This window comes from Lutra lutra, chromosome 1, assembly GCF_902655055.1.
Source record: "Lutra lutra chromosome 1, mLutLut1.2, whole genome shotgun sequence".
Classification (NCBI taxonomy): Eukaryota; Metazoa; Chordata; class Mammalia; order Carnivora; family Mustelidae; genus Lutra; species Lutra lutra.
The window spans coordinates 140,768,002-140,780,276 of NC_062278.1; the positions used below are offsets into that span (position 1 = coordinate 140,768,002).

The following is a 12,275-nucleotide window of genomic DNA, read 5'->3' on the forward strand; positions in this document are numbered from 1 at the left end:
GCACCCTGGGATCACAACCTGAGCGGAAGGCAGAGGCTTTAACCCACTGAGCCACCCAGGTGCCCCTACTGACAACAATTTTTAAGACATTTCCTATAGTATCTAGAGAGATAAGATATGAATATCTTTTACCTTCTTGATGATAAATGGTAAAGTGTTCTTCTCACTGGTGTACAGATAAAACTGAACAGCTGCTGAGAAAACTAAACAAAGTGTCATGCTTTGATCTAGGAATTCTGTGCCATTCAAAGCAATCCAGTGGATTGTTCTCTAGGCCATGCAAGTTAGATACAGATACCTAATTGGGCATCAGGAGGAAATGGCTATCACTAGAACTTCCACCATCCTTCTGGAACTTAAACAAGGAGAAAATCCAAGTAATTATATTATATTCTACAACATTCAGACAATACATTTGCTACACTTGGGCCTCTACAGAAAAGCTGTTAATAAGATCGATTGGCATTCCTCTTCTATTATTTGCCATTTTACTCTTGAACACTTCTCTGCAATAGCATTTGGCTCCCTACCAAAAATACAAAGAAAAGTCTTAAACTTTCTTGGCTTCCACATCTAAGAAATTGAAATAGTACTGACAATCTTACTGAGGTTTGAGAAGATTGGAAATAGAATCGCAAGGATGATAAGAAAAGGGTAAATCGTTCACCTTCTGGATGGGGTTCTCACTTTGGTGGATCAGTGGATAATGACTCTGGATGAGGGTTCTGGGAATGTACTTGAAAGAGTGACTGAGTCAAAATGAATCTTCTGGAGAGAGAGGCAATGTTCCTTCAAAGGTGAGTAATGTGTTACCTTCTCACCAGGAGAATGAATCCTGATGACCACTGGGGGTAGGTGCACCGGGAAAGGACTATGGAAGAGAGGAGAAGGAGCCTGCAGTGCCACAGTGTGTCCTACTTATAGCTGTTTTACCTAAACCTACAGAATAAGTCTTGTACTGCTTCTTCCTCCCAAAAACTATTTCCTCAGGTTATGCATCTTCTTTTCTAGGAAATAATGATTAACAGAAAAATTCAGCACATTCCATTTCCCAAACCTGATGTTAGAAGACTACCTACATGATTCTGAGTTTTGTATTGCTAATTCATGGAAAAGCATTTGGCAAATGACTATTCTATTCCAGGAATTATTACTGCCCTCGAAATGATGGTGGTTTTTTAAAAATATTTTATTTATTTATTTGACAGACAGAGAGAGAGCACAAGTAGGCAGAGAGGCAGTTGGGGGGCGGGGAGTAGGCTCCCTGCTGATCAGAGAGCCTGATGTGGGGCTTGATCCCAGGACCCTGAGATCATGACCCGAGCCAAAGGCAGAGGCTTAAACCACTGAGCCACCCAGGCGCCCCAAAATGATGGTTTTTAATATTCCGATAGAAATGGTGGATTTCTACAAAGAGGTACTCATATCAATTTGTTTATGTAGTTTGTCTTTGGGAAGCTTCTACACCTAAAGCCTTGTCTTTATTAAACTAAACTTTATTAAATCAAAGGTCCTATGCTCTTCCTTTTGTTCTTACCAAGGTTATTGTATTTCCGTCAATTTGGGATAAAAGTATCAAATGCCTGGCTTTTTAAAGAGAGATTAGAACTCTTACAGTGAGGATTAGTAATTCCACCTCCTTTACCACTCACTCCACTCCAAAGGCCAACCTCCCAGGCTTTGATCACAACGCTAATTCATCATAAACCCATACCTCATAATGACCCATCTGTTTAGATTTCCTCATCAGTAGTTGTTAAAATTAGGCAAGGATTTGTTCATTGGTTATTTTTATTCACAGCCCCATTCATGCAAGCCCTGAAGTAATCAGCTTGTATTATGTGGCCTTTCCTGCGGGGTGCACAGATTTGCAGCTCCTTTGGTTTATGTAGGCTCATGCTTGTGAGGCAGCTGTCAGGCATTTAGTTAATAAAGTCCTCTTCCTCCGGGGAACTGTGCTTTGTCCATGCCCAGGGAGACACATGTAGCCTACATAGGTCGTCTACAATTAACATGGGAAGCATTTTAAATCACTCTTCCTTTCTTTCTTCCTTCCTTCCTTCTTCCCTCCCTCCTTTCTTCTTCTAATTTTTTTAATGAAGTCATCTCTAAAATTTTAGTGTATAAGTTCTCTAAAACCAGCCCACTAGTTCAAGTATGACAAACTTGTCCACTGTGTTTCTTATTTTAATATCCTTGAAGAGGGTGGGTTAATACTTCCTACTGTATTTTTGAGACAAATCAAATTGACTTCAAGTGTTAGTAAGTAAATGATCTTTGAATGCACTTAAACTATTCAGTCTTTAACCCATCTTCTGTTCAGCACTTCTATTGGACTTTCTTTGGTTTTAGTGGGGAGTGTCCTATCTGTATTTTTCAAATATTGAATTCAAATATTGAAAATATATGAGACTAAACCTTTTCTCATTTGATTGTGTCCCTGCCAAATGATCGTATCAACGAAAACTCACTCAAAAACCTCATTGAAATTCAGTCCCTAGATGAACAAACTTAATTGGCATAAAGCCAAGATACACAATTATTTAAATTATGACTATTTCTAGAAACAGATTATGACGAAAGGTATCTATTTATGCTGTGCCATTTCACTGTGTTGGAAGTGACAATAAAAACAAATACTGTGTGTTGCTGCTAGAAAGTAGCATATAAAATTATGAATGTACAGCATTTTTAAAGCAAAAAAGATTTTATTTAAAATATCTGACATGCCCTTTGGTTCATTTGTATTGAAAAATAGCATCATTATTTGAAAGATTAAGTCTTACTCTGATAAGGAGTTCAGATCAAATCTCGCAATGATGTTAAAAATTACCCCAATGTTTAGCCCAGACAGCTTTGGACATTAAAAAACATATATACCTAATGGCAAAAAAGAACCACTCCAATAAGAAATAGTATGTGAGCACAGACCACTAAAATGGGGAGAAGTTAAGAGACTTGGTTAGTGTGAGTCGCCACAACCATATTTAATAGAAAGCCAGAGTGTGAACATGACTTTAAAAATTAGTAAAAACACAACAAAAAAGAGAGTTGCATGTTCCTTAATACCTGCACACCTCTCTGTCATGTTGACGTATGTCAATATGGCATATTTTTCCTACTACTCAGGGACCGTGGGTGCTATGCCTTGACAGTGCTGTGGTTATCTGGGAATAAGATAAATATTTTCAGAATCTCAGAAAAAGGGTTTTTAGCTCATTAAAATTCTACACACTATAAAACTCCTGACACTGCTTTCCATTTCCCAAAAGGCACCTTGGGTGGATGTTAGTTTTCCTTTTTAAAGATTGGTATTATTACTGCAGGTATGTGTTAGTTCAAGACAATGCAAATAGAATTGTAAGCATAAACATCTAACAGCACTGTGTAACTTTAGAAATGCTATCATGCTTCTTTTTTTATTTTTTAAGATTTTATTTTACTTTTTAATTTTAATTTTTATTTGTTTTTGATAGAGAGAGAGATCACAAGTAGGCAGAGAGGCAGGCAGAGAGAGGGGATGAAGCAGGTTGCCTACTGAACAGAGAGCCCAATGCAGGGCTGGATCCCAGGATCCTGAGATCTTGACCTGAGCCAAAGGCAGAGGCTTAACCCACTGAGCCACCCAGGCACCCCTATCATGCTTCTTACTAATGTAGGTATATCTCTTCCATTTTCATCTTTTAATGTTCTTGTTTTAATTAATATTTTTCTGTTATCAGGTAAAATGAATAAGAGTTTCTCTCTCAATACTGTCTGTATTGATGATTTATATTAGTGGTTACAATAAAGCAACTGGTTCATTCAAGAAACCTGAAAATACTCTCCTACTCCCCACCATAAAAGGAAAAGTGAAAACAAGGAAAACAAAAGTGGCTTTTATCCCTATACACAAGCAACAAGGGGATCAGTTGAATAGAGCTTTAAGAAGGTAGACTATCAAGTGTTAAGTTGGAAGTCAAGGACTTATTTAGAAAGTGAGCAGAAAGCAAAGATACTGTTCACACCTCATACTTTTAATGGGACTCAGAGCAAAAAGAGGTCTAGTTGGATAGATTTTGTCCCGAGTGTCTGAGTTTCAACATGCACATGAAGAGGCTACTGAGAAATGAAGTCTTCTTGTTGAGACTACCATTGCTATGGCATTCATTATTCTGGCCAATGGCAACTTAAAAGCTAAATTGGTCCCATTAAATTCTAGCTTAAAACTAAGAAAGATGACTGATAAAAACCAGGTATATACTAGATTTTGTTTAAATAGATAGATTTCAGGGGCGCCTGGATGGCTCAGTGGGTTAAAGCCTCTGCCTTCGGCTCAGGTCATGGTCCCGGGGTCCTGGGATTGAGCCCCACATTGGGCCCTCTGCCCGGCAAGGAGCCTGCTTCCTCCTCTCTCTCTGCCTGCCTCTCTGCCTACTTGTGATCTCTGTCTGTCCAATGAATGAGCAAATAGATAGATTTCAAACTTCATATGTTAATATCAGAAATGATTCTCCCTTTCTTTCTTTCTTTTCATTTATTTATTTATTTATTTATTTATTTATTTATTTATTTGATAGAGATCACAAGTAGGCAGAGAGACAGGCAGAGAGAGAGAGGGGGAAGCAGGCTCCCTGCCGAGCAGAGAACCCGAAGCGCCCCGCTTCAATCCCAGGACCCTAGGAACATGACCTGAGCCGAAGGCAGAGGCTCAACCCCCTGAGCCACCTGATTCCCCCTTTCTAATTGACCATAAATATTAAAGGTATGTTACATCAAGGCTCAATGAATCAAAAGGTAAAAACTCTGTAGGCTATGTTCTACTTCCTGAAGGAAACAGAACTGGATATTTATAACAAAAAAAAGAAAGAAAGTTAGAGTATTTGGAAAGTAATAAAGTTTTCCTGGAGAGATGTTATCAACTTAAGTAACAAATACTGTGTACACATTTCTTGTAGTTGAATCTATTCTTTATTTTATTTTCTTGTTAGTTCCTCAAGTAGATCTTCCACATTATTTTCCTGTTGCGTTAATTCTATACTTGGCTGCTTCTGATGCATACTTTTTTTAAGGGTTTCATTTATCTACCTGAGAAAGACAGAGAGAGAGAGAAAGCTGACATGCCTGAGCAGGGGGAAGAGCAGAGGAGGAGGGAAAGGGACAAACTCTAAGCTGATGCCAGGACCCTGAGATCTTAAATGGAGCTGAAACTAAGAGTCAGATGCTTAATGAACTGAGCCACCCAGGCACTGTGTGATGCATATTTTTAATTATGTATTCACATTTAAAATATTACTTTACATGAATAATACCTGTTATGGAATTTTAGAGAATAAAATAACCATTAAGAACAAAAAGGACATATATTCCTATATATATATAGAGAGAGAGTAACTATTCTAACCACAGATAATATGCTTTATATGGTCAGCCATATATTCTTTGGCACAAATTTTTCATAGTATTTATACTGTTTTGTAACTTTATTTTTAACTTGAATACTCTACTGTTAGTCTTTTCAAGTGTAGTTAAACATTCTCCACAAAAGCAATTTCAACTAACTCATACTAAATGACTGTAAAGTTCTACTACAACTTACCGACCTAGCCCCTTATTGCTTGATACTTGGGTATTGGAAGAAGCCATTATTATTATTGTTGTTGTTACTATTCCAGTTCTTTTATTCAAGAATGCAGCAAGCACAGTGACTTTTTCAGTGGGGTTTGTAATTCTAAAATTGCCTTCCTTGATATTTCAGAAAATCGTAGGTAGTTTGCCTGAGTGATATAAGTATTTATATTCTTCATAGTGGAGATTGTATGTGAAACATTCAAAATTGTCCTTTTGACACTAATGTCAATACTTATAGTCATCAGCATATCTGATAAAAGAAGTGAAATAATAACATAGGGGATTAGATGGTCTATGATTTAAAAACAACTATTCATTTCTCTTGACATTTTCCCTCTCTTTCTCTGTTCCAATTATCATCTTATAATTTTTAAAGTTAAATTGCCAGCTTGAAATGACATCTTGACAGGGAGATCTTGTGATATTAATCAATGTCTTTATCTTCAGGCCTAGCCTTTGCTATTTATTAGCTCAAAGGTTATTTCAAATGCTTGCCCTAGATCCTAACATCTAAGAGGAAATATTCAAATCCTTCCTATTAAATAAAGACAGTCTTAATTTAAAAATCTCTTCACTTGCTATCAAATGGTTCCATAATGCATTAAATTGTATCAGGAACATGGTCTTCTCTAACAACATTTGTTTGAATAGTTGTCCCTCATATCTTGTCTTTGATAGTTTTATTGTAAAATTGCCAAGGGATTTAGAGGATATTGGTGAATAATGTCAGCATTCAGTCTCCATTCATTCATTATTCAGCATTATCATGGTCTAACCATTTATCAGGAACCAATGTTGGCACTAGGAGTTCAAAGACGTAGTATACCTACACTGCCTGGCATCAAAGAGGTTGGCTTTACAGCTGCACACACAGACAACTACAACTATAATGCACTTTGAAAGGTGCAAACCTAGTGGCTGGAGGTAAGCTCCAGCAGCTTCTCTTCTATTTACTAGCCATGGAATGTGGGACAAATTAATTCACCTACCAGTTGTCAATATGTAAACTATGGAAATTATGACTGTACATAACCTATGGATTTGATGAGTTAAATAGCATAAAGAATTTAGCGTAAACTCTGGCACAGAGTAAACACTTAGCAAGTGTAAAATGTATCCATTACTAACATTGCCATCATTTATGAGAGAATGAAATATACAGCGTTGTGGAATACCGGACCTTAAGGGTCTTATACAATCGGAAAGTTCATGACATGGTCATCTGTGAACAATTAACAACAGGAACCAAGTTGTTACTTAACAAGAAGGGGATGGTTGTACAAATTACTGTGAACCTATAACAGGGGATAGCAATTTCTCTGTAAGTGGTGAGATAATGAATATTTTAGTATTTGAGAGTCAGTTTCTGGCAGGAATTTCTCAACTCTGTCACAGTCGTCGAAAAGCAGCTACAGACAATACATAAACAAATGAGTGTGGCTGTGTTCTAATAAAACTTTCTCTATGGGAACTCAAATTTAAATTTCCAATAATTTACAGGTCATAAAATATTATATTACTATTATTTTGATATTTCAACTATTTAAAAGTATAAAATCCATTTTTTGTTTGTTTCCTGTGCAAAACAAACAAACAAACAGATTTAGATTCCAGACCATAGCTTGTCTATCTCTACTCTATATAATACTATATAGCAATTAAAAATATTGTGTTGATTGCCCAGTTCGTGTCTCCCTCCACGCTCCCTGCTGCAATGAGCTTCTTCAGAAGTTTCCTGCCGCCTGGCTCGGCTGAGGGGCTTCAGCAGCAGCAGCCAGAGACCGAGGCTGTGCTGAACGGCAAGGGCCTCGGCACCGGCACACTGTACATCGCTGAGAGCCGCCTGTCTTGGTTAGATGGCTCTGGATTAGGATTCTCACTGGAACCTACCATTAGCTTGCATGCGGTGTCCAGGGACCTAAATGCCTATCCACGAGAGTATTTGTATGTTATGGTGAATGCCAAATTTGGAGAAAAAATCAAAGAAGAAGAAGACAGTGATGATGATGCTGAACCTATTGCTGAATTCAGATTTGTGCCTAGTGATAAATCAGCATTGGAGGCAATGTTCACTGCAATGTGTGAATGCCAGGCTTTGCATCCGGATCCTGAGGATGAAGACTCAGATGATTATGATGGAGAAGAATATGATGTGGAAGCACATGAACAAGGGCAGGGAGACATCCCTACATTTTATACCTATGAAGAAGGATTATCCCATTTAACAGCAGAAGGCCAAGCCACATTGGAGAGATTAGAAGGAATGCTTTCTCAGTCTGTGAGCAGCCAATATAACATGGCTGGAGTCTGGACAGAAGACTCAATAAGAGATTATGAAGATGGGATGGAGGTTGACACTACACCAATGGCTGCTGGACAGTTTGAGGATGCAGATGTTGATCATTGAAAATGATTTATGCTGCTGTGGGATTCTGCTCATAACTAGGAAAGAACTTGGTGCCTCTTCTACTGTGGAGTGGGTGTTGATGGAAGTCTTTTTCCTTCTCCAAAACTTACCTGAACCAGTTCTTTTTTGAGACAGACTATACGAGACAAAAAGTTGTCACCAGCAGAAGAAACTATGACCTTTATTAACAAAGGTGAATTAACTTAACCAAGAGGGATTTGTAGTTTATCATCTACCCCAAAATTCCTGTGTATAGGTACCCTCAAAGTAGACCTTTGGTTCCAGCCTTCACTATATGCATCTTATGTAACCTGGTAGGTCTACCTGGTAAGAATGTGCAGGTGCTTGAAGATGTAGGTAGACTGGATGGGAAGGAGGGAGGCTGAATCTAAGATAAACCCTTTTAGAGCCTAAGGATCCCATTACCCCTTAAAAAGAAAAAGAGATCTCAGAGAAATCTTGGCTTCTGCTCGTTCTTCACAGTGAGGGTCTCTTTACTAATTTGGGATCCAGATTAATTCATTCAGGCATCTTTAGGGAGCTTCTTGGGAAATATCGTAGCCACATGAAATACCATAACATGGATGCTTCTGACTAGCTTTTTACTCCTTTCACCATGTTTCACCAGTCTGTTTTGTTATAACTTCTTAGGTTATATCCTTTTATTTCTAACCTCTTAGGTCAGTTTCCATAACAAGTGAAATTGGGATGAAGTCATCAGAGTGCTTCAATGATAATTGTTTTGTCTTTGTAATAGTTTAACAAATAAATCTAGGTTTTCTATTAAAAAAATATTGTGTTGATTTAGAAGAACATATAATAGTATACTACAGTGTCCCTGCTTAATAATATTAAGTATAGAGAAAAATCTGAGGGAAAATGCACCAAAAAGCCAACAGTAGCTTATTATCAATGTTACAGATTATACATTACAGTGGTTTTCATTTTTTTTCTTTTCACATTTTCTAGGCTGAGCATGAATTAATTGGAAAATTAAAAAACTCAGTTTTTACATATTAATATCTACTCAAAGTTGTTAGATTTTGTTAGTTGTTAGTGTTAAATACACTCAAAGTGGCCCAGTGTATTTTCAGTATACATTCAAGATAAAATTCAAAAATTCAGAATCAAAATACAAACTATATCCCTAATAATTTTATTTCTCTTACTTTGTTTTTATAATCTTAATCTGCATAATATAAAAAAATGACTGGCCAAAGGTGAGTTTGGAAACTATTTAATATATATGAAATCTGTTAATTTTAGAGTTTCCTTTCCTTTCTACTCCCACTTTATGTACATGCATAGTTCTTCTGAGAAAGACAGACATTATTGCCGTGAGAGTTGGAGTGGATGCTGGTAAGTGTGAGAATAAGAGAAAACATGAGGGAGCAGGAACGGATTTTTAGGTAAGCATAAAATCTGAGACTAAGTCATTTTGGTTATCCTTTTATAAAATGCCCAAAACAAACAAAGAAACTTCTCAGAAAAAAAAAATCTTTAAAAATGAAATATTATACTTCCTGAGAAACATAGCCAACTTCAGGCTCATTCATTCACAAATATTTATTAAAATTCAACTCTAAGCTAGACATGAATATAGTCACTGAAAATAACTGGATTTAAGGGGGAAACATTCCTTTTAAATCAAGAATGAGACAAATATTCCCACCACCACTACTTGTAGTCACCATGAACGTCCCAGCAGGTGCAATAACAATAGTAACAATAACTTTAAAATCCCAAAGGCTTGCAAAGAAAAAAAACACAAGTATCATTGCTTGCCAGTGTACTCTAGAAAACCATGAGAATCTATACATGATTAAGAATAATGGAAGTATTCACCAGTGTAGCTAGATTCATAAAAATAAGTTCTATTCCTATATAACAACAGAAAACAAAATTAGAAAAGAAATATAGCACCACAGTGGCAACTTAAATATAAGGTACTATAAATAAAGCTGTAGTAAAAGCTGCACAGGACCTCTTTAGAGAAAAAAATACTGAAAGGCATACAGAAAGACCTAAATAAATGAAGGGTAGTCTATGTCTTAATTAACAATTCCCTCAAAATTAAAATATACATTTAATGCAATCTTGATCTAAATCTCAAAACGTATTTCATGGTATTCAAGAAGATGATGGTTAAAGTGTATGGAAGAAAAAGGACAATGAGTAGCCAAGGCAATTTTGAAGATGAACAAAATGAAAAGACTTGCCTTATCAGATAACAAGAGTTATTTATAAAGTTACAGTGATTTAGAGTATGTAGTATTGGTATTAACATAAAATAGCTTAATAGTTGTAGAATAGAATGGAGAACCCAGAAATACACTTACGTTGATGAATGCTACAGAAAAAAAAACTATTCAATAATTCATCTAGGAAAACATTGTTAGCACCCTATATAGCACACACAAATATAAAATATCTCTATGTCCCTATGTATATATATTCCATGGTAAAAAAGTAAAAGAAATCAGGTTCTGACAGACAGTCTTTAGTCTACATTTTGGCCTACCAGAAAGAACAGACTATTATCAAAAGTCAGTCAGATTGCATTGTTTATTATTCAATCCTAAGATTATGGGTATTCTGTGATTCCAGATGCCTTAAATGTTTAGTGGCATGGCATTCTTTTAGTAAAGAACACTTGAAGTTTTTGACTAGACTATACAAAAACACAGAAGTGGAATTCACTGAGGATGCTATAATGATCCCTCATTTCTTTTTAAATGTCATGGGGTCAGCTCAAAGTCCTTAGGTCCTATGGTTCCTACTTCTACTGAAATATTGGTTACCTTAAAAACAAACAAACAAACAAACAAACAAACAAACAAAACAGGAAAACCTACATCCCCTTACCTCATACAGTGCTGGAAGTGATCATACAACTATTGTTGAGAGGAATTATTCTCTTAGAGATTATGAGACACTCTTCAGAGCCAGATTTGGACCAGAATATTACCTGATTCTAGGGACACTAAGCTTACCATATGGCAAATAAAATGAGTCTAAGAATCTGCTCGCTTTCCTAACCTGAATATTATATATCTTGCTACCACCATGGGTTACATGAATGTAGGCATTTGCCAATATCTACTGAATTGTACATTTTAGACCCATTTAATTGATCATATGTAAATTATATCTCAAAGAAAAGTTCTCAAGAATAAAGTGGTATGGTGCAGAATGGGGGGCTTGGTCAAAGAAGTTTGGGAACTTCTTTTTTTTATTTTTTTTATAAACATATAATGTATTATTAGCCCCAGGGGTACAGGTCTGTGAATCGCCATGTTTACACACTTCACAGCACTCACCATAGCACATAACCCTCCCCAATGTCCATAACCACACCACCCTCTCCCGACCCCACTCCCCCCAGCAACCCGCAGTTTGTTTTGTGACATTAAGAGTCTCTTATGGTTTGTCTCCCTCCTGATCCCATCTTGTTTCATTTATTCTTTTCCTACCCCCCAAACCCCCCATGTTGCATCTCCACTTCCTCACATCAGGGAGATCATATGATAGTTGTCTTTCTCTGATTGACTTATTTCGCTAAGCATAATACCCTCTACTTCCATGAAGTTTGGGAACTTCTTTTCCATACCCTTCTTCCTTCTTGGAGAAGGCACAATACACATGAATATTAGAGTCTGGTAAATGCTGCAGGAATACTTGAGATTAGCTTTGTCGATACAGACTGTACGATAAGGAGCTGCAAGGGACAGAACTGAGACTAGAAATTAAACCTTATATTTAGAGTCAATTGATTTGTGATGGTGATGCCAAGGCCATTCAGACTGGTAAAGAATAACCTTTTCAACAAATTGTATTAGGAAAATTAGATATCCATATTTTTTTTAAAGATTTTATTTATTTATTTGACAGAGAGAGATCACAAGTAGACGGAGAGGCAGGCAGAGAGAGAGAGAGAGGGAAGCAGGCTTCCTGCTGAGCAGAGAGCCCGATGTGGGACTCGATCCCAGGACCCTGAGATCATGACCTGAGCCGAAGGCAGCGGCTTAACCCACTGAGCCACCCAGGCGCCCTAGATATCCATATTCAAAACATAAATTTCAACCCATGATTCATACCATTACATGCACACAAAAGAACTCAAAATTTATCATAGGCCTAAATGTTAGAGGTAAACCTTAAGTTACATGGAAAAAAAATGTATGAGAAAATCTTTAGAGCTTTTGGTTAGGAAAAGGCTTTTCAGATATGACACTAGAAGCACATTCCATTACAAAAT

At 36.8% G+C, this 12,275-nt stretch overlaps 2 protein-coding genes across 2 annotated transcripts in view; one reads left to right on the plus strand and one right to left on the minus strand.

The window, feature by feature from the left end:
• Window positions 1-12,275, minus strand: part of ZNF385D (zinc finger protein 385D) — a 917,929-nt gene that overhangs the window by 493,355 nt on the left and 412,299 nt on the right. The gene's annotated exons all lie outside the window — the stretch shown is intronic.
• Window positions 7,297-8,457, plus strand: LOC125104962 (methylosome subunit pICln-like). Its single transcript, XM_047737910.1, has one exon. It carries the CDS (start codon window positions 7,325-7,327, stop codon window positions 8,015-8,017), a length of 693 nt encoding a protein of 230 aa, XP_047593866.1. The 5' UTR covers window positions 7,297-7,324; the 3' UTR covers window positions 8,018-8,457.

Excerpts from the sequence above, each read along its gene's own strand:
- LOC125104962 (XM_047737910.1), top strand. The coding sequence starts at position 7,325 with ATGAGCTTCTTCAGAAGTTTCCTGCCGCCTGGCTCGGCTGAGGGGCTT.